Source organism: Cavia porcellus, unplaced genomic scaffold, assembly GCF_034190915.1.
Source record: "Cavia porcellus strain 051 isolate PalLab524CR breed Dunkin Hartley unplaced genomic scaffold, mCavPor4.1 scaffold_1, whole genome shotgun sequence".
Lineage (NCBI taxonomy): Eukaryota > Metazoa > Chordata > Mammalia > Rodentia > Caviidae > Cavia > Cavia porcellus.
Window position 1 is genome coordinate 91,690,485 of NW_026947484.1, and position 21,855 is coordinate 91,712,339.

General features: G+C 38.7%; 1 protein-coding gene across 10 annotated transcripts in view; it reads right to left on the reverse strand.

Annotated features, from left to right (window-relative positions):
• Nucleotides 1-6,447, reverse strand: part of Bnc2 (basonuclin zinc finger protein 2) — a 417,193-nt gene extending 410,746 nt beyond the window's left edge. For all 10 annotated transcript variants that reach the window (XM_063251559.1, XM_063251549.1, XM_063251541.1 and 7 more), the window contains exon 1: nucleotides 6,307-6,447. In XM_063251559.1, coding sequence (XP_063107629.1) covers nucleotides 6,307-6,309 — 3 coding nt within the window. In that variant the 5' untranslated portion in view covers nucleotides 6,310-6,447. The remainder of the gene's footprint in view (nucleotides 1-6,306) is intronic.
• Between the last annotated feature and the right edge of the window lie 15,408 nt (nucleotides 6,448-21,855).

A 21,855-nucleotide genomic window follows, 5' to 3' on the forward strand; every position in this document is an offset into this window, starting at 1 on the left:
CATCTAAGAAATATCTTTTAATTATTTTCCAATTGTGTAAAAATTAAGGTAAATTAGTAACAGAACCACAAACATAATAGAGTTAATACAAAAAACTGTAATAAACTAAATATTCACCAGAAATATTTTTTATTCTATGTGAGATTAGAAAAAGAAAAAAGAAAACACAACTTTTCACTGCCATCAAACGTATTCAATTTTTCCCTCAAATGAAGTTTAGATGAAAACAATGTGACTGACGAGCTCTGCACAGGCAAATCTTGGCAACCCTCAACTCTATCTCCTTGGCCTGTTAAGCAAAATTCCTTCACTAACTGTTGGTCTTTGCAATAACTCCTACAAAGCTCATTACTGCCAGTGCCGGCCTATCCCTCATGTTGTGCATTTATCCCCGGGATGCATATCAACATGTGGCACATGTCCTTGACATGCACAGAAGAGCTGCACCCCAGGACAGCAGCATGCACGACAATAGTGTCGATTCTTACTTCTTTATGGTTGCTGGGATGTAACCGAGAAATCTAATAACTGTGACAGTGGGGCCTTTCGGTTTTTCCTTCCCTTTCCAGACAGTGAAGCTGCACAGACACTAATGAAAGGTTAAATGAATAGGAATAGCTGACAAGAGGTACAATAAAGAAGGAGCTTGGTAATCCACAGACACTGAGCAGAGATCCTTGGCTCAAGCAGAGAAAGGACAGCACATCGTCGAGTCACAATATTTAAAACAGCTTGCTATACACAGAGGCTTTTGTGTCTGGGTACACGTCTGGCTTTGGACAAAAAAAAAAAAGATACTGAAAAGGAATTTTCAGCATGGGGCACTTGGGCAAATGTAAGGTCATAACAGGAAAAATGTTTTGTGTGGTTCGTTACATCTTTGTACTAAAGACAAAAAAAGCAAGACTATGAACTCATGAACCTCAAGTTCCAAGACAATACTGTACATTTTGACAACTATTAAATACAGTATCTAGAAGGCTGGGTTGATGGGATTCCCAATGGTAAGATATAAATGTGGTGACTCATTTAGCAGCTCCACATTCTGCCTTTCTTGTACAATTCCTGATACAAGAGTTCTTCTCCTCTTCAGTGAGTATGATTTGTTACAAATACAACCAAAATTCTCAAGCCATCTTCCACTCTGCAAAACTTGTAGCAGTTACTATACAAAGGCTAAATTTATCATGCTGGCAATTTGGAAAGTAAAAGACAAACATTTTATAATTTCAAGTGACTACAACTGTGAAATGGCCTTAAGTACAATTCTTATTACTTAACTTTTTTTTGGGGGGGGGTCTTCTTACTATACCTTAAGACAAAGCTGTATTCCCTGGGGGATTGATTTTAATTATAGGAAAATAATTTAAATCACAAAGAAAAAGAAAGCAAGCTCCAGACTGTCAAGGGGAAAAAAAGAGCAAAAAGAACAAAATTGACATTGTTACACAGATTTTTTTTTTTTTTTTTAAGTTATGCCTCTGCTAGGCAACAACTTTAAAAATGAGATATCCCGTAGTATCCTTAGGCATACCCATGAGTTAGAATATAGGCTCACAAATGGTTAAGGAATAGTGAGAAAATGCTTCAAAACAAGGGAAGCCCTTTGAACAACCAAATTAAATTATAGCTGAACTTTTGAATGTACTGAGGGTTCTAATAAGCAACAATTAAAGACTTTATTGGCTAGCAACATAATGAGAACTACTGTGTGAGGGATTAAAAAAAGACAAATCTGAGTAGTTTACCTCACTCGATTATATTATTTACTTAAATAGTAAATAAATTTATCCAAGTTTTTGCACTTAAAAACTAGTGTATAAATATTAAAGAGCAATTATGATCAATGACTTTAATATACACACATCACAAATTTTAGTGAAAAGACTAATGCCAATACTGAATTTAAAACCAAGACCTATGTTTTTAATTTAATTTATTCATTGATTCTTAATATATCAGCTTCATCAAGGTTAACTGTAGATACTTGCAAAATAAAGCACTTTAGGTCGAAGGACTTTTCGTCAGAATATACCGGTTATCTAGAACTACTTCACACCACCTTCTACAGAAAAGGAGTTGCTCCCAAGAACTCGTAAGATATTTCCCATCTCAGTGATTTGGTAGAAAGTTAATTTTAATAAAACTTTGGATTTGCCTCCAAACATGAATATCCCCTTCAACTGACAAAAAAACTGAGTCACACAAACCAAGACATTTAAAATGTATTTGGTTATATTTTGCCTAATCTTACAATCACCTGAAGGGCAGAATCATAGAAAGCTTAGGAGACTCTTTGACTGTTCTTATAAGAAGTTCCGAAGCTCTGTCATAGCTAAAAAACAACAAACATAATAGCATCATAAGCCTAAACTCTAAACCAGTATTTACTACCTGATCTTTACGTGCAACATTCTGATTGCCAGAGTGCTTTTCTTCAACCTTAAGTATATTTAATAAAATCATGAGGCTCCCTCTAGCTCTCCACCGAGGAGTTTACTAACCAATCATCCTATATAATTCCTATTCAACAGGAAAGATTTGAGGAGGCTGCCTCCCTTTCCATAAGAAACGTTGTTTCAACTCTGTTTCTTGTCAAGATGTAGATGGTAAATGAGACCATCTGTGGTGGAATTCAGAAAGTATTACTCCTTATACATGCATCAAGTTAAGAATCTATTAATTGCTTCCAAACTAAGTTTTACATACAATGTTCTATGGTGAAATTTTAACCAATGTAAACTAAGTATACATTCCCAAGTTAGAGTTGTCCACTTTGTTTAAAATTAAATTTAATCTCAAAATAGTTGAGCATCCACAGAAATTTAAATTTGTGATCTCATCTCAACTCTAAAAGCCTACATATTTAAACACAAATCTTAAAGAAAAACTCTACTCTGTTAACAGAGTCATCTGTGGAATTACGTAAAATAAAGATGCTCATGGAAATTTGTAGAAAACATTTTCATGTACCATAATATTTATGCACAACACTGGTAATGTCTTTGTATTGTTTACTCTGTTTTACAGTTCAGTATTGGATATTTGGGCATTGTTATTTAGAAGCCTATAAATAATATAGTTGAAGCATGCCATTGATATTTAGTCCATCCAACAATGGCCATAAAAACTACACTGCCAAAGCACTTCTAACAAGTGAATACGAACAATGCTAAATCAAACTCCTCACACTCAGGCCATCTTTCAAATACAGAATATTTAAAACAGTGCTAAACCTTAACTCTAAATGTAAAGGAAACCACTAAGTTCAAGTCATCACCTATTTTGGACTCCCTTAATACAAGAAATATTCCCAGAACAACAAAAAGAATGGCTCCCCCTACCTACTTCCCCCACCCCGTTTTGCACCAGTGTCCAATTTCTTCTTTTCTGAACAGCTGTATTATCCAACTTAAGTTGCTCTGCTAATTTCAGTCCCACAAGGACTAACTTGGAAGGCAAAAAAATACAAGAAAAGATCAATTTGCTGGGAAAGATCAAATGAGAAAACTGTGGGGACAGCACCAGGTCAGCGTGTGGAGAACTAAGCAGACCTGTTCTTCATTAACTGCAGCTCTCTGGGGATGTCACACACTACCTGTCCGTGGGCTTTATTGAACCGCCTAACCCGCCTCTCTGTTCCATTCTTCTGGGCCCAAGTGAATCATATCCTGCTGCTGACAAGTTAGCAGGGGACTGCGGCTGCAACATGAAAGTACTTTTTCTTTCTTGTCTAAATCAGGCAGATTTTTGAAAAGACGACACAGCATTGACTCGTGACATGGCAAGATGAAACGAGAGGTCTGGGCCGGTCTTGGAGCTGTGCAGATAAAAGTAATCAAATGACACTCCTGGAATGCAAATTGGCATTCTTGACTGCAGCAATTGCACAACCATGAAACATCCCTGACAGCAAGCAAGATTAGGACAAAATGTTATGTAAAGCACTGAACTCAAAAACTCTCACTTGAAAATTCAAACTGTAACACTTACATTTTAATATAGCAATAGTCAGCTCTGCTTTTGTCTGCTGCTTTTTGTAATCACATATTGCTGCCTGACAGATATCTTACACCTCAGGGAAAAGGGAAAAACTCAAGTATTAGGAATATACTACTGCTAGTAATATTTTCTTAATATTTATTTTAAAAATCATATGGTGTTGGTCTTTATCCAAAGTTTTATATGAAAATACAATCCAACTTAATATTCTCAAGGAGGTGTGAGGGAACCCATTCAGATCCTGCTCACAAGATACTAAGTTCACACTCAGGCTTAGTATTACTTTCCTCAGGTGAAGATATTCACATACTTCAGTAATTAGCAATTTGGATTTTAAATATACTCTGCGAGAACAGAAAGAATACAACTAAGACCTTCTTTAAAACTGAACAGTTCAAGCGAAAAAGTTACCAATATGATATAAAATGCAAACATTCTCTAAAGGTTCACAAGGAATTTGTGTGTGATTCCAAAGAGTAAAAGGAAGTTCTATTAACTTGTACAAGGTCTCACTGCTCAAGTAGATCTTCAGATCAGACACACTAGTAGTGCCTGAAATTCCATTTTTTAAAGCTTGCATGTACATACACTAACAACTGAAAGAATGGATGTCGAGTGAGTTTAGCCACTGCTCAAAGTGATTATTATATGAAGAGAGAGATGTGTAGACAAACACTGGTGAGATGGGGAGGAGAAAAGAGAAATGATACCTGTAACTAGCTTTTACATGCTTTTGTGTAAAATGCCATTTGAAGAAAACTGCTCCAGCCCTAAACAGATATATTTAGTATTTTGTTTGATGCTTCACTTAAACAGTTTCCAACCACTGAAACTCTCTACGAAGTACATAAAAATAATAAAACAAGCCACTTTCTGCCACTTTAATCCAAGGTACATGGGATTATTTTATGATGTCTTTTATGCATCAGTTTTACAACAGCTTGACTCTAGGGTAAATGGGAGCTATCATAAATCGCATGCTGCTTTCAAAACCACTTTAATTTCGGTCAGCCTAACTATAACCACAGTCCTAGGTGCCTGTGTGTGTGTGTGTGTGTGTGTGTGTGTGTGTGTGTGTGTCTGCATTTGACAGTGGTATCTCCTACACTTCAGTTGTGACTTTGATCACTGGAACAAGAGATGTCACATTAGGGGGAAGGGAAGGAAAAAAAGCCAACCCGCTACCAGCCTTTTTTCTTATATGTTCCCCATCTACATACGAAACACAGCATATCTGATCTCCAAGTGGGGGGTAACAACAGCAACGCTGGGTGGAAGCAAACTAAAAAGAAGGGAGTGGTCAAGCCCCATTTCTAACAAATCACTTCCCCGAAAGCGGACAGGGCAACTCATCACAGGCGAACTAATTGCAGGCTTCCTCGCTGCAGAGAAGCCGCTTCGCGCAGAGGGGCTGTGCTGGAGTCCGCTTCGCAATGCCATCCCGTTTCTCCCATCACTTGCATTTGGAACTTTTGTTAATCTTAGCCTCACCTCACTGGAAATTTCATCTAGTTTTTATTTTGAATTTTTAAAAATTTTCCTCTTCCTGGATCCCAAATCTCATCCTCTAGCCAATGTGTTAAGTGAAACAAATCGGATCCTTTAGAACTGCACTTCGGAAACACGTATACAATATATACACGTATGTATGTGTCTACATACACGACTGACTGAATTTGCTGTTGCTGCCTTTTGCACGTTCTTCATAAAACCTGCACACGCGTTTCCGACCACGCTCACAAAGAGGGCTGCGAGCGTGAAGTAGAGGATGAGCTCCCGTGGTGCGGCGCTCCGGCGCGTCCTGGCACCCACGCCCAGCCGCCAGTCGCCCGCACGCCCCCAAGTTGGGAAAAGTTGCCGTGGGTCCCAACTGCCGTGCTCCCCAAGCTGAGCTGCTTCCAGCTCTGCACTCGGCCCCCGCGTGCTTCCACCCTGTTCCCGGGCCGGTCCCAACTCCCTAGAGCCATCGCTCGCCAGCTGCTCACCTTTGCTCGAAAGCCTCGAGAGGGACCGAACGTGACGAGCCCCTCACACACTCACACTCACACACACACAGACACGCGCGCCCTCCCACCTGGAGCTTGCCTGGAAAACTTGAGGCCAAGTTTAGGGGAGCGCAGCAGGGCCCGGTTGGACTGGGGTTCCCTCTCCTCCTCCCCGCCCGCCCTCCTCCGCGCCCCCCTCCACTCCACGCCGCGGGAACGGAGGAAAACACGGCCCCGGGCGGCCCCGGTGGCGCTCGAGCGCCAGGCTCATTTCTTACGAAGTCTAGAATAAAAAGGAAAGGAGGTGGAAACTTCTTACCATCTCGGCATGCTGGTTGTCAAGTGCAGCCCCCGCCTCTTGGTCTCCTCTTAGCGGCCGCGCCTGGACCAGCCCCTCGGCCGCCTCTCGCTCCTCAGCCCCGGCCTCTCTCTCCCGCCCCCTCCCGATTTCCTCCGGGCCGCCGCTCTCGCCGCCCGCGCCCGCGCCACTCCCCGCCCGCCGCCCGCCGCCCGCCGCCCGCCGCCCGCGCGCGCCCTCGCCGCGGCCCCTCTGCGCTCAGGTGACTGATTTACACACGCGCCCCGGGTCGCGCTCGCTCCCCAAATCCGAGCCTGCTGAGTTGCCCGGACTCCTCTCCAGGCCAGGAGAAAAAAAAGAAAAGAAAAGAGAGAAAGAGAAAGAAAGAAAGAAAGAAGCACAGACTGTCCCGGGAGGGGGCTGCTCGCTGGAGGAGGGGTGGGAGACCCGCGGGCGAGGTGACCTAGGGCGGCTTTGCAGAAGGCCCCACAAGTTTTTCTCCTCTCTGCAAAATTGTCGTGATTACAATGTTGCTTCCCTTTTGCAAAGTAAAAGTAGGCTCGTTGTGTTGTTTGTCCTTAGCTTTCTAGGGGTTTCGCGAAGGAGGATGTCCCCCTCCCCGTTACTTTCCTCCCCCACCCCCTTTCCGGGGCTGGAAAAACAACTTTGGCGCCCCCCGGGGGGTGCGGGCGTGGAGGTGGCCGCCAGCGCCCAGCTGTCAAAAAAAAAAAAAAAAAAAAAGAAGGAGGGGTCAAGGAGGCGAGGGCAGGCTGCGAAACGGCGAGGAAAGGGCGCGAACTTTATTCCCACTTGCGGCCAACTGCGGCCGCTCTTCCCGTCTCGGGCCGTCGCGGGTGCCGTCCCCCGAGCGGTTCCTCCCGCCCCGCCGCCTCCGGTCGCCGCTCCCCGCGCCCCTCAGCCCGGTCCCCGTGCGCGGCGAGGGCCAGGGGGGCACCCGAGGGACCGAAGCCCGGCGGGAGCGCGCTGGGAGAAAAGGCCTGAACTTGAGCGCAGCTGGGGGAAAAAAGTTTCTGGTGGCGGCGTGTTTTAGTCGGCCAGACGCGGGTTTCTGGCGAGGGCTTCCTTCCCCTTCCTTAGGCTGGGCCTCGGGCTGCGCCCGTGGGTGAGAGGAAGGACGCCACCGCCTTCGCGGGCGCCGCGGGGAGCCCGTTCACATCCGTGGGTGTCACTGCCGACCGCGTTGCCCTGCCCCGGGGCCGCAGAAACGCAGGCTGCGGGATCGGCGCGCACACGGCCCCGGGAGCCCAGGGACTTTCCTTAAACGCAGGCTAAACACACTGCCGGGCTACAAGATGGGGGTGAGGGTTAATCATCATCATCTTTCTAATGTATAGTATGTGCCAAAAACATCTCCGAGTTGTGCAGATTTATCATAGCTAGAGCAAACTTTGTGCTTATCTGACATGGGAGGAAGGCACAGGTTTCAAGCATACTTACTCCCTTAACACTAAGAAATCAGGGAATCGTCAAAGACTTGCGTGGCTGAACAACAGGTTTGATTACTGGTTCCTGCTGAAAAGAGAAGAATCATCCCTCTATCCTCTTCTCTCTTACCGGAGTACAGGAAGAGACTACATAATTGAATTCAGAGGTCAGAACTAAATTTCTTTGAAAATATGTAGCCTTGGAATTACAGTTTTCTTTTAGTTTAACATAAATAGTAGTAGTTTAACATAAATTTTCACAGTACAGTAATTCTAAAAGATTTTTCAAGAGCCATTCCTCCCTAGGTCCCAAGCAGCCACAGCTGGTCTGAAAATGTGATAAACTTATTCACGTGGATGCAGTGTTTTTAAACAGTGGGGCCACCACACCTGCAGTTCAGTGTACTGATTAGGTCCAAATTTGTTCTAGGCCCTTTAAAAGCAGAGTGCAAGTGGCTTCCCCAGTTGTAGCTTTGATGTATTATTTTCTTGTGAATAACTTCTCTGGTAAACAATTCTCCCATTATATAGTAAAAACCTTAGAGTTCTGGGTATGTCCTTCTACCCTGTTTCCAATAGAAGAAAAGATAACTTTTGTCCCTAAAGCATAAAGTAATATCTAGCCACTATCCATATATACTTGTGTATGTTATCTAAGAAGCCTTATCTTTAAATGATTTGATTAAGGTGTGGAACGTGTTCCCTTATTCTGTAAACATAACTGTAACATCATCCCATAGTTTGGAGAAACTGATTATACAAGAGATAATGACGACCAAATGTGCATTCTGAGCAACTGAGGATCATCACAAGAATTCTCCAGAAAGGAGCCAACTTCTGATGTGTTTTCCTGTATCGAGGAAAGATGAGAAAAGCTAGCTGCTAATTTCAGAGTCATTACCCATACAAATCCATTCACACACTTACCGCTTTGGACAACTGACAGACCAACAATTGTCAAACAATTGTATTCACACAGTGCATTTCGGGCTGTGCACCTAAGATGGCCAAATCGTAGAAGTTATTCTACATCAAGCAACCTGTAATTTACATTCCGCTGATTGGTTCCAGATCTTTCTGTTTTTGATGTTAGCATACAATTTATGGGAGGCAAGACCTGTCTATTCAGAGTCACCAGGCCTCTCTGGACAGTCATTGTTACAAAGATGGGGAATGTGTTGAACCAAAAAACAACCCTTGAGAAGGTGGAAGAATTTACAGACAGAAGCAAAGTCTAACATGAGGATTCCACAGTCTCTCTGTTTCCTCCAGGGGGTTTGTGTAGCAAATGGAAAAAAACCTTAAATCCTTTCTGTATCCTACAATACCTTAACAATCTACACCTGTTTTACTCTTTCAGCCGTTTTATTCCATTAGTTCATTCTTTCAGTGTACTACACTCAAGTCATACTGGCTTTCATTGTGTGCTTCTAACTGCCCAACATCCTTCAGTTCTTTGTCTCTGCTTTTGTCTCTATCTGGAGTGGTCTGTTTTCTAACTGTTCTTATGTATCATGCATACCTCAGCACTAATTTCCATTCTGCAGACTCTAGATAAAGTAGCTTTTTGCCCATCATCCAAAATACCCCTCACATTACTTATTTTTTTGTGAACAATTGTCATCACTTTATGTACTTTTTTTTTTCTTTCAACTAAAATGTAAGCTCCATTCTGTCGAGGACTGTATCCACCTTGTTTGGCTTATACCAATGCCAGATGCAAAACAAACTATTATAAATGTTTCTTGAATTAATGAAGAAATATCAAAATCCTAACAGTATGTTGATCTAATGATCATACCACGAAACAAGTTCGCTCTAGGAATATGGGAAAAGTCTTCTTTAGAGGGATATGCCAAACACAATTACCTTCTTGCACTGTCAATCCTTAGAGTGTGATATGGTGACCACAAGTGGTCTCCCAAGGACTTTTTAGAAGGTCTATAAAGTCAAAACAATTTGTGTTATATCAAGTTATTTGCCTTTCTCACTCTTTTTGTGTGTATAGCAGTTTTTCAAAGACAATGTAAAATGTAATATAGCAAATAAAATGCAGAAACAGATACAAGACTCTACCTTTTATTCCATCAAGCGTTAGAGATGTGCAACAAAAAATGTAAATCACTGCCAACCTTCTAAAAATTTTTGTTTTAGAAAATAATTTTCATTTAAAACATGTAAATATTTGTTTTACTTTGCTACTATAATAAATTACTACATACAATAATCTAAACTACAAATTTATTGTAATTCTAGAGGTCTAAAGTCAGATACAGGGTTCCCTGAGCTGGATTGGAGAACCTAGGGAGAGTCTGTTTATTTTAGGGCTCCCCGTAGCAGGACTCATGGCCCTTTTTCATCTTCAAAACCTCCACTAACCAGACCTATCTTCTTCAGTCTTTATCACTGTGACATTCTCCTGCCTCCCTGATACTAGGTGCTCTTACACTAAGCTCCAATCCTGCCCTTTTTAATTTTTAGTTTGAGACAAGGTCATGCTAAGTCACTAAATTTACCCAGGCTGGGATTGAACTTTTTTGTGTGTCTTTTTCCTTTTTATCAGTACGGGGGATCGAACTCAGGACTACCTGCTTGCAAGGCAGGCGCTTATGCCGCTGAGCTAAATCCCCAGCCCCCTAATTGTTGAATTGCTTTGCCTCAGCCTCTCATAGTGCTGGGATTACAAGTGAGAGCCACTACGCACAACTGGGAAACATTATTTTATTGTTTAAAACAAAAATGGTTGACAAGAAGTAAACTGTCCTTTTTCTCTTTTCTGTTCTGGAGATTAGTGTGTGAGAATGTGAGACCTGAAACAGTGGCATAAATCCTGCACACAGGAGGGAAGGCAGACACCTCAAATGATAGTCTTTTTCCATTTGTGTCAGCCTTCCTTCCTTCATTCTTTCCTTTCTTTTTCCCTTCCTTCCTTCCTCCCTTCCTTCCTTCCTTCCTTCCTTTCTTTCCTTAGGGACTGAACCCAGAATACAGGTTAAGCATGGCTCCACCACTGAGTTACATCCCAAGTCCCACATGTGAGCTCTTGTTACTGACTAACTGAATTAACTAACCTCACACTGCTTGGAACTTCTTTTTCTGCGATATAATTAGTGCTCTTATTATGTTGAGGTTACGTTTTTATTACTTGCTGCATAAAGCTTCCTAAGTGGATAATGACATCTGTTTAGAGTATCCTTATGCTAATTTCCTTCTATCATTTCCTGTGAAATTTGGACACTTTTTCCAAATTCTGAGAAAAACCTGTCAAGAAATCAGTAAACTGGGAAAAGTATTATAATCCTCCTGTGAAAGTTAAAACTTAACTATCAACACAGAGACATTACTAGTAAGAATGAATGCAAGAGCAAAACGTGCCAACATAAGGAGTTGAAAGTTAAGGGTAACAGTGATTATTATATATGATCAGTTAACTTTGTTCATATTTGTGGCCTTGTTATTAATTCATGCTTCTAGCTTGATCTACTATTATTTATAAAGCATTCTTGCAAATCAAGTAAATATAACTTTATTTACATAGTTTATTGTAATTCTGGAGGTCTAAATTTATTTATTTAAATAAATAAATTCCTCATAAATCTTACACATTGCCAATCATAGTAGTCCATGTCTCTAATCCCAGCACTTGAAAGGCTGAGGCAAGAGAATTGCCATAAGTTCAAGGCCAGCCTGGGTACCTTAGTGGGTTTAAAGCCAGTTTGGACTGCATAGCTAGACCTTGTCTCAAAAAAAAAAAAAAAACCTTATAAATTGTGTTCCAAAAAACAACATGTTTTGGAAACAAACAAAAAAAGTCTCTAAATTGTTAATTTCAACAGTGCTTTTTAGGAAGTCTTGTTTTCCCTGTTAGCAGGTCCTGAATGTTACACATTTACGTACTACTCATATCAATAGACTTATCAGTCTTTGTAAGTATAAAGAAAAAGAAACATAAATGTGGGGAGGGATCTGAATTTTAAAAAGCAGCTCAATTTCAAAGTCAAAAATCAAGGCAGACAACATTCGTCATTTAAAAGTTGGATTTATGGGGCTGGGGATTTAGCTCAGCGGCATAAGCTCCTGCATTTTGCTAGCAGGCAGTCATGAGTTCGATTTCCACTACCGATAAAAAGGAAAAAGACAAAGAAAAAAAAAAAAAAGATGGATTTATATGCTGTATACATATACACACTTAAATTAAGGGTGCTTTTAGAGTCACTCAATTTGATTGGCATCAACACACCAAATGAAAAAGTTTTTTTCTACATATAGAGCCTTTATTATGAAATCAAGATGAATACTATCAGATGGGGATGCTGGTGTTTTTAAACTTAAAAGTTTTTATTTTAGCTATGATAACTTTTTTAAGTATTAAGTACGTATGGCTTGATCTTGGAATTTTAAAATTTACTTTACTTGGTTTTATGTTAATAGTCTGTTTTTCTGTTATCTATTATTAGATGTCCTTATCAGACAGCTCATTTTTTTTTTTTTTTCTTTTTTCTGAGACAGGGTCTCCATATGCAGTTTGGACTGGTCTTGAATTTGCAAAGCTCCTCTGGCTTCAGCTTCCTGAGGTGCTGGGATTACAGGCATGTGCCACTACACCTGGCTCAGACAGAGTTCATTTTTAAGTGTTGCTGAAAAATATAATTTTGTCATAACATTATACTTAATGTACTAATAAACTACATGTAGATTATTTTATTACTTTTTTTTTACCCTGTTTGAAACTAGCCCACCTACAGTATACCAGACTATAAGGCTGTGAAGCTAGCTTCAGCATTCCTTTCCTCCTTAACGACCACCAAGACCAGTGTTTAGCATTTTATTACTTTTTAAATCTCTGAAATATTTAGTGTAGACCCGTGCTATAATTTGCATATGGTTTGTCCCCATGAAAATTCACATGCAAGCTTAATTCTTCAATATAACTATGTTGAGAAGTGGTGAGATTTTTAAGACGTAATCAGGGCAAGTACATTATTTCTCATAAGAATGGACACCCCTTACTCTTTTACACACATGCTTCTCTTTTTACATGTGCTCACTTTCCTTCCACACTTTTTCTAAATTATTATGACACACAATGAGGCCCTTGCTGGTTGTGGCCACCTGATCTGAACTTCCTACCCTTTAGAACATAAGCCAAAATAAACCTTACTTTTTTCTTGTTTGGATACTGGACATCGAACTCACGACCTTGTGCTTGCCAGGCTGGTATTTGTGCCGCTGAGGTATATCCTTAGCATCATAGCATGTCATTATTAAAGCTGACATTTTCCAAGTCTATCCTCCAGTATTTTAATTGTCCCCTCTTTTCAAAAACTTGATCATATTTCATAGCTTTCATGAAACCTGCCTTTCTTTCTTTTCTTTTTCTTTTTTTTTTTTTTTTTTTTTTGACACTAGGAATCTCACTCAGAACCTTGTGCTGGCCAGAAGCCGCTGCTCCATCTAGCTATATCCATATCTCTCCTGCCTTTAAGTCTGTGGTCCTCTTTTTATTCTGAACTGTTATAATACTATAGCCTTTGATTCATTAATCCATCACCCAACACACACATGGATTTGTGTTTGTTCTTCATGTCTGTCTTATCTCCAAAGAGAATGTAAGGGTTTTGAAAACAGCCTGTTGAATGCACATTTCTCAGTTGCACACTACGCTGGTAGAGTGACATACCTAAAAAAATTAGTAAAATTGTTCACAAAAATAAAATTTAGGTCTTAAGCATGAAATAATTTCATATGAAAAATATATTTCTGTAGACAGTAAAGTCCCCCATCACAGATTCTGAGGTTATATGTACATATGACAATTATTGATGCCAGTCTCACCTGATCAGGTGGACACTGGTCAGGCTTCTTCCTCAGTTGCACAATATTCTGAGGTATTAACTTAATGTGTCAGTCATGTAGTTATGTCCACTGCTCAAGTGAAAAGTGACTTTGATAAAAGCCCAGTTTCTTCTGAGTTGTGTATACAATTACAACATCGTTGTGTTAGAGTGCACTTTATGTAATTTTTTGTCTTTTGTGTTATCACAGACCAAGTCATTTCCCTTCTACCAAGAAAATACGTATCTCATTTTTGTAGCACATACTTCATGTTCAACCCATAAAGATTTAACTTTGCCCCAAGAATGCTGTAAAAATATATCCAATCAGTTAAACTCCAAGGCTCTTACCCTTAATGACTATGATGCCATATGCTGTCTACCTTGTAATTTGCAAAGGCATTTATTATTTTACTACAATAATGCTGTTCATTTTTGCAGAATATTACTCAATTTTTGTAGCCTAAAAGCAATGGAAGGGTCTCATTAATTGTGTTAAATATTTCTCCAAATTTCCGAAGTTAAACATTTTTAAATAGCATTTGCATTTATAGCAAAAAAGAAAAGAAAAAACCATCACAAGCAATTATCCTTATAAATCCACTAATCAATGCATGTGAAACTGATGGCCATTTTGATAAAGTTGTTGAAGTTAGAGTTCTCTAGGGCTTTAGAATCTATAAGAAGGCTGAAGACTGATTTTAAACTACTTTTTGTCTAGGAAAGATCCCATTCATCTCAGACTGAACTACTGATCTTTGGGGAACAAAAAACTGGACCTAACACTTAGCAAAATCTACAAAAGCACTTTGCCTAAATTAATCGTATTTTACTTTCTCAACAACCCCATGAGGTAGGTATTATTTCCATTTTATTTATTAAAAAATGAGAACCCAGAGAATTAAATAACTTCATAAAGACTACAAAACACAGAATTAGACAAGCTAAGATTGTAGCAAACTACCAATCTCTATGTCAATGCTTTGCCCTAATGGGCAAATGAACGAGTCAACCATATGGTTTCATGGCCTCCAACTCATATCACCAAGAACTTTGGGAAAGCTCCAATCTTTCAGTTATCAAACATTAACATACATGCCCAGCCAATAAATAGGCCTGAGTATTTGCCTCTTCATCTACTTTACACGTACTAAGTGTACTATATGGTTTCCTAAAGTAGCTTTGTACTATGGTATTCCTTTCTCTTTTAACTTTTAGATTTATACTAGAGAAATAAATGTTCTATGTATCTGTAGTTTAGAAGTAGGTTAAAACTTCTCCCTCCCAAAGATTGTAGTACAATAAGCATTGACTGCTATTATTAAGAATTACTTTTCTGAAAAGTGCTTTTGGCATGAAAAGCAAAAGCAATCTGGAGGCTTTGTATGAATGCTGTTCGCACTTGGTAATGAATAAATTCTGTTGGCTCTTTTGGAGGAGTCAGAAGGGAGTCATTGGTTTACTAGAAATATGGCCTAAAAACACCAAGCCAGCTCATCAGTGCTGCTGATCTCGTGCCCTTCCTCTGGCAAACCATGTGTCGGATGTGGTAGGAAAAAACTTCCTTTCAGCACCAGAATGTGTGCAAGCTACTCCCTGAATTATCCCATGATGACCTTGCAAATGCAACACATGCCCTTGTGACCACAAGACCCGACAACTATAATTTCCTCTGCTTTTCATCAGAGCTCTTCTGCTGCCGGCAACAGGCATAGCACGCTAGGGTACAGCTGCTCCCCTGACACCCAGGACACCTGCCTGCCATCTTTTCTTGTGTATGTAAAAGATTGTTCAATAGGAAGCTGATCCCGCTGGTTATACAAACTCTGAGTTCATCTTCCTGGGTGAACTGTGAAGCCTGGCTAATGTGTATGATGCAGCCATCAGACATTTGGGGGAGATTACCTAATGCATTTGCTGAAGTCATTCCAAAGATCATTATTGGGCAGTTTCTTACAACACGATGGGTACTTCATTTATGCAATACATATATATTTAGCACTTACTAGATTCCAGGTCCTCTTATAAGTGCTGGAGAAAACCCTGGAATAGAAAAGACCAACACTTTCCCTGAGTTTACTGTGTAGTGGGGAAGACTAATAAGTTAACAAATAAGAATTCAAGTGATGATAAATGTTTTAATGAAAATAAAATAAGAGTATGTAATCCAGAGTGACCAGTGATGATCAGGAGGTGTTGATGACAGATAAGTAAAACTTTATATAGTCACGTGTCTTTTAATGATGGGGCTATGTTCTAAGAAATTTTCTGTGAAAATGGGGTAAGACATCAAGATATCAGTAGTGCCAGGTGAGATTAGAATCTTCAATTAAAGAGTTTTCTGTTGGATTGGGGTGACTCTGGAATACTGGGTAGATATGGGAATCCTCAGTGATTTATTTTTCTTCTAAGGTATATCCAGAAGTAGGATTTCTAGTCATTGCTAATTATGACACCCAATTCTGCAATTTGAGTGTTACCATTACCTTCCTTTGTCATTGGCCTGTTCCAAGCATTAGCATTTCCTAGGCATGCAAATAATAATGTTTTATAACATTTCATATTGGTTTATTATTTCATTTGCATTAAATTCAGAGTAAGAAGTAGATGTGCAGGAGTAGATATTACCTATAAATCCAAAGTGGCTTGACATTTAAAATAAATATCTCAAAATCCTATTGAGTATTTGCTAACCACATGCTTTCTAAACTGTATTCAGAAATGCTGAAACTCCCAGGTCATGATTGACTCTTACTCTGATTCTCTGAATGGCTCTCTGAAAGCTTTCTCCTATAGATGCCTTCATTCTCCCAGAGCTAATGTGTATCCCCTCCAAGGAAAGCTGTGTGGCCTCATCAACAAAAAGGCAACATACCTGTGGTTTGGTACAGAGAGAACTGGGCTAGGAATCTGGGGAGCCAGCCTTTATTTCCAGCATTGCCAGTCACTCTGAGATGTTGAGCTAATCAAATCCTTTCTGTGCTTTCGTTTATACCCATGCAAAGTGAAAAACAATACTGTAACAGTATTCTGAACATACTCAGCTAAATAACATGGGAACAAAATGTTTAGGGTACTTGATTTGTTTCAAGCTCAAAGACATTACCTAGAAACTTCTGGTCACAGAGACTAGGAATTCTTAGGAGGGTTTAACATCAAATAAAATGGGAAGATTTTTAGTCCTAAACTGTTTTTGATATAAGCTTTTAGATCTGGCCATTGTCGCTTCTTTGGAGGGCTGTGATAAAAAGAATATTGAGAAAGAGGTAACCAAAGGCTAGGTTGCAGGAATATACCATGCAGAAAGGCTTAATATTCACCTATTCATGTGCACAATTTCATGTTAACATTGCTTAAAATTTTTTTTAAACTCAGGTTTGCAATCTCAGCACTCTGCAACGTTTGAGATTTCAGCATGTAGAACTATTAGAAGTTTAAACCTACCTTGTGCAATCAGCAATGTAGTGAGACCATGAATGAATGAATGAGTGAAGACTGGAATGTAGCTCAGCACAGAAGACCTATTCAATCCTAGTGCTGGGAAGAAAAAACAAACACTTATAAAACAACACAAAATAAAAATGAAAATTGCTCTTTTTAAATTAGTTTATTCTCAGAATGAAAGACTCCATCAAGGAAGTTTATCAAATTCTAACTTTAAATAGGCCCCCTCCCAGAGACAGTTATAATGTGGCTGTTTAAAATATACTGTCTAGGAATATAACACAATGAGGTGGGGCAAGAGCAGTGTCTCCAACCAAGTCCAAATAGTAAATATTTGTAGCAACCTGGTGTAGGAGGGCATGTCTGTAATCCCAGCACCAAGAGGCATGTAAATTTAAGGGCAGTTTAAGAAACTCAGGGAGAGCCTGTCTCAAAATAAAAAATAAAAATGGACTGGGGGATATATGGGAATGTAGTTTAGGAGAAAGGCCTTGGGTTCAATCTCCAGTACAAAAAAATAAATAAATAAAATAAAACATTACAAAACAAAAACTAGTAGCCATCCCAGAGAATTGAGACAGTTCTTAGGGTTAGATGAATGAGTAAAAACTATTTTAGATAAGCTGTAAAGATTCCAATAAGCAGAGATGATTCCAGGTAGAGGAAAATGAGTGTGTAAAGGAAAGATGCAGGAAACAAGAAATATTTGGGGTGGGGAAAGGACAAGTGATACATGCAAACACAGTTGTTTCCAAAGCTGGCTGCACTACAGAATTAACTGGGAAGATTTAGTAAAAACACAGGTTTTTGGGCTGCTTCCCATACTTTATGAATGAGAATTTTTCAAAGGTGGAGTTCTAGACTCTGTTGGCTCTTTTAAAAAACCTAATTTCTGTTCTCCAAATGAATCTAAATACAGACAGGTTTGGGTTTCACTGGAGTAAGTTTCACCCAACTTTGAGGTATCTTGTCATGGTGACCATGCTATAGAATCATTTTCTCTAAACTTTCAATTTGAAAATCAATTTAAAATGACTTACTATATATTTTTTTTAATTTAAAATATCAGAGCACAGTTGTAGAATGGCAGTGTGGTTCAGTGATAAAGCACTTGCTTAGTAGGTGTGAGACTTTGGTTTCAATGCTCAGTACCAAGAGAGAGACAGACAGAGAGAGAGAGAGAGAGAGAGAGAGGAGACAGGTGAGACAGAGAAAGCAGAAGCAGAAGAACAAGAAGAAAATAATGAAGATGAAGATGACAGATAAAGGAGAAGAAAAAAGAGGACAGAGAAAATGCAGTTCAGGGCAAGGTAAGGGACTTTTTGTGAACAATTTGTTTGCTTGTTGTCTGAGGATATGTTTGCTAATGTATATATTTGTGCTCTGGATCATAGTATAAAATCTGTTTCTTACTGATTGAGTAAAAAAATTGGAAGATTTTGAATAATAGGAGATTGTATTTATTTTGATTGGCAATAGAGAGCTATAAAAGCTTTTGAACTAGGAAGTAACGTAATCAGATTTACACTGTTGAAAACTATTTAGGCAACATTAGATAGGATAGAATGAAATGAAGAAAAAGATTTCATGAGCATCTACATCCATAATCAATTTTTAAAAATCAGACTAATATACATAATTTCTAAAATTATTTGTAATTATCATAGTTGACATCTTTCTTTATTAGGCCAAAAGACACATCAGAATTAAGAATTTCCACTATTATGAACAGCAGTTATTATTCAGTCTCTGTTAGCCCATAGGTTGCAATCAAGTGATACACTCATTGTATAGGGAAAAAAATAAGAGAAAATACCCAAAGATATGTCTCAGACAATCCAAAGAGTAGACTTTGACCCAGAGTAATTATTAAATTATGGATAGTGCTTTAGTCTGTTTGTGCTGTCATAACAAAATTACAGATGAGATAATTTATAAAGAGCAGAAAATTATTTTTTATGGTTCTGGAGGATGGGAAGCCCAACGTCATGGCCTTGGAATTTGGAGTCTGGTAAAAGTCTCCTTGCTTTATTCTCCTATGATAGAAGGGAAAGAAAGGCAAAGAAAAGGGAGAAATGGGATGTCTTCACATGGCAGGAAAGGGGAAGTGAACAGAACTATTTTCTCAAGACCTTTTATAAAGGGTCTAATCCATGCAAAGTAGCTGAAACTAGGTGGATAAGCCATTAACACATGCATGCTAAGGGACGTACAGTGTTTACACCACAGTAATCAACGAAAGGATTCGAATAAATGTTTTTCCAAAAAAGATGTACAAGTGACCAATGAGCACATGAATATCATTAGACATACTGCAATGGAGAGCCCTTGAGAACATTATGCTCTGCGAAATAAGCCAATCATAAAGGGATTAATACTACATGATTTTACTTTGATTATGTGCATATGCTTGTCAAACCCATACAGAGCGAAGGTTAAAAAAAAAAAGTGGTTGTTAGAAGCTAGAGAGAGGAGAAATGGAAAGTTATTGTAAAGAGCTCCGTAGATGAAGAGTAGTGATGCTGGCACCACAATGTGAGTTTACTTATCCTCACTGAACAATACACTTGAAAATAATACAAATGGTAAAGTTTATGTGTATCTACCACAATGAAAAATCTTAAATATTACATCGAGATATCACTTCGTATGCATTAGATTGGCTGTAACCAAAGAGCAGATAAAAACAAGTGTTGGCAAGGAAATCAGAACTCTGATATATCACCAATGAAGGATTAAGCTACTTTATAAAACAGTTCTTTAAAAAATTAAATGGAATCGATTTTATATATTTTTATCCAAGAGAATTAAAAATATATGCCCATAAAACAGGTTGTATAGGAATATTCTTAGGTCTTTATTCATTATATCCAAAATGTAGAAATAATCCTAATGTCCATCAACTGATGAATGAATAAATAAAAGGTGGTGTATCTACCCAATAGAATATTATTCAGCCACGAAAAAGAACAAAGTACTGATACATGATCCCGTAAGAGTAAATTTTAAATTATCATGCTAACTGAAAGAAATTAGACATAAAAGGCCACATATTATAGGATTATAATTATATGAAATATCCAAGATGAGCAAATATTTAGAGATAAAAATACATTAGTAGTTGCCAGGAACTGAGGACAGAGAGAAAGAAGAGTAATTATTAAGAGGTACAGATTTCTTTTGGGGATGATGAAAAGAAATTAATAATATCTTAGTTCTTGAATTGGTGGTAGTTTTTCAAATGTGAATATACTAAAAACCACTAATCTGTATGCTTTAAAAGGATGATACTTAAAATATGTGGATTTTATTTCAGTTTTTAAAGGGGTTAAAATTTGTGTGAGGTCTAAAAAAAATTATGAGAATTTGCGCATGCAGATTAAGAGTACATGCTTGGGAATCAGATTACTTGGGTTCAAGTCTGACATGATGACTTACTAGTAGGGTGGTCAAGTGATATGTCACAATTTTCTGTGTCAGTTTCCTCTTTGGAAAACTGTGACAATAATAATACCTATCTCATAGGGCTATTGTGACCACATATAAGTTCAAGAAAGCAGTTTAACACTGTACATATTGCAAAGCACATAGAACGAGCTCAGTAAATACTAGCTATTCTTACCAGCTATTCTCACTTTTGTCAAAAGACTTGCTTATTTTTTTGAGACATGGTCTCACTATGTAGATCAGGCTAGCTTTGAACTCACTATGTAGCCCATGCTGGCGTTCAACTTATAGCTATCCTCTTGCCTCAGCCTCCCAAGTGCTGGGATTACAGACTTGTGCCACCACACCCAGAAATGTCCAAAGTATGGAAAGATAAAAAAATACTATATTCATCAGGAAGTCATGAGGTAGAAATTTAGGAGAAAGAAAGGGATGGACATTTGATTGCTTATAAATAAAAGATGAGGTGGCTTGTTAAACAAATTCTTTTTTTTAATATAATTTTTTTATTTTAAAGAGAATTAAGACCAAGCAAAATAAAACAGAATGAAGCCAATCAAAACAAAACAATGTATGGGGTCAGGGATTTAGCTCAGCAGCACAAGTATGAGGTCATGAGTTCCATCCCTGCTATTAAAAAAAAAAAAAAATGTAAGTGATACAGATTTTCAAAACAAGATAATAGGAAATCAACAATAGCTATCACAATGCCTCTTGTCTTCAAAATAGCTGCTCATACCTTCAGACATAATAAAGTCAAACGAAACAGAACAGAATAGAATCAATAAAAACAAAACAATGAATGCAATATAGGAATTCAAAGCAAGGTAATAGTAAATCCTAAATGGCTACCATAATATATTTTGTTATCTTTAAATAGCTGCCCATGTCATCAGCTATAACAAAATCAAACAAGACAAAATAGAATAAAACCAAGCCAAACAATGAAAACAACACAGGACTTTAAAATAAGACAATAGGGAATTAACAATGGCTACCGTCTTCAAAAGGAGATCCTCCATAGATGCTATTTGTGTATTGTGTGTTGGGGGCTTGGCTCTTCTTGTCTCTCAGCCCAAGCACCAGAAGCGGGTGGTTTCTTGTTCTCCTCCATGGGGCCCACACACAGGGTCAACTCACAGGAAGTGGCTGGCGTCTTCAGGTGGGACAGTTTTGAAATGTATACTGGGAAAGTCTACCTTGATGTGGATGGAGTAGGGGTAATCCTGGGGATAACCAAATTCTTCAAAATAATGTTTTTTCTGCCATCCTAGTCTGCTTTCTTTTTCCTGTTGATGAATGAATAAATGAAAGGCAGTGTATCTACCCAATGGAATATCACACCATATTAAATGTTTATTTATTTATCATTCCCCGGGAGATTATAAGCTCTACCAGTG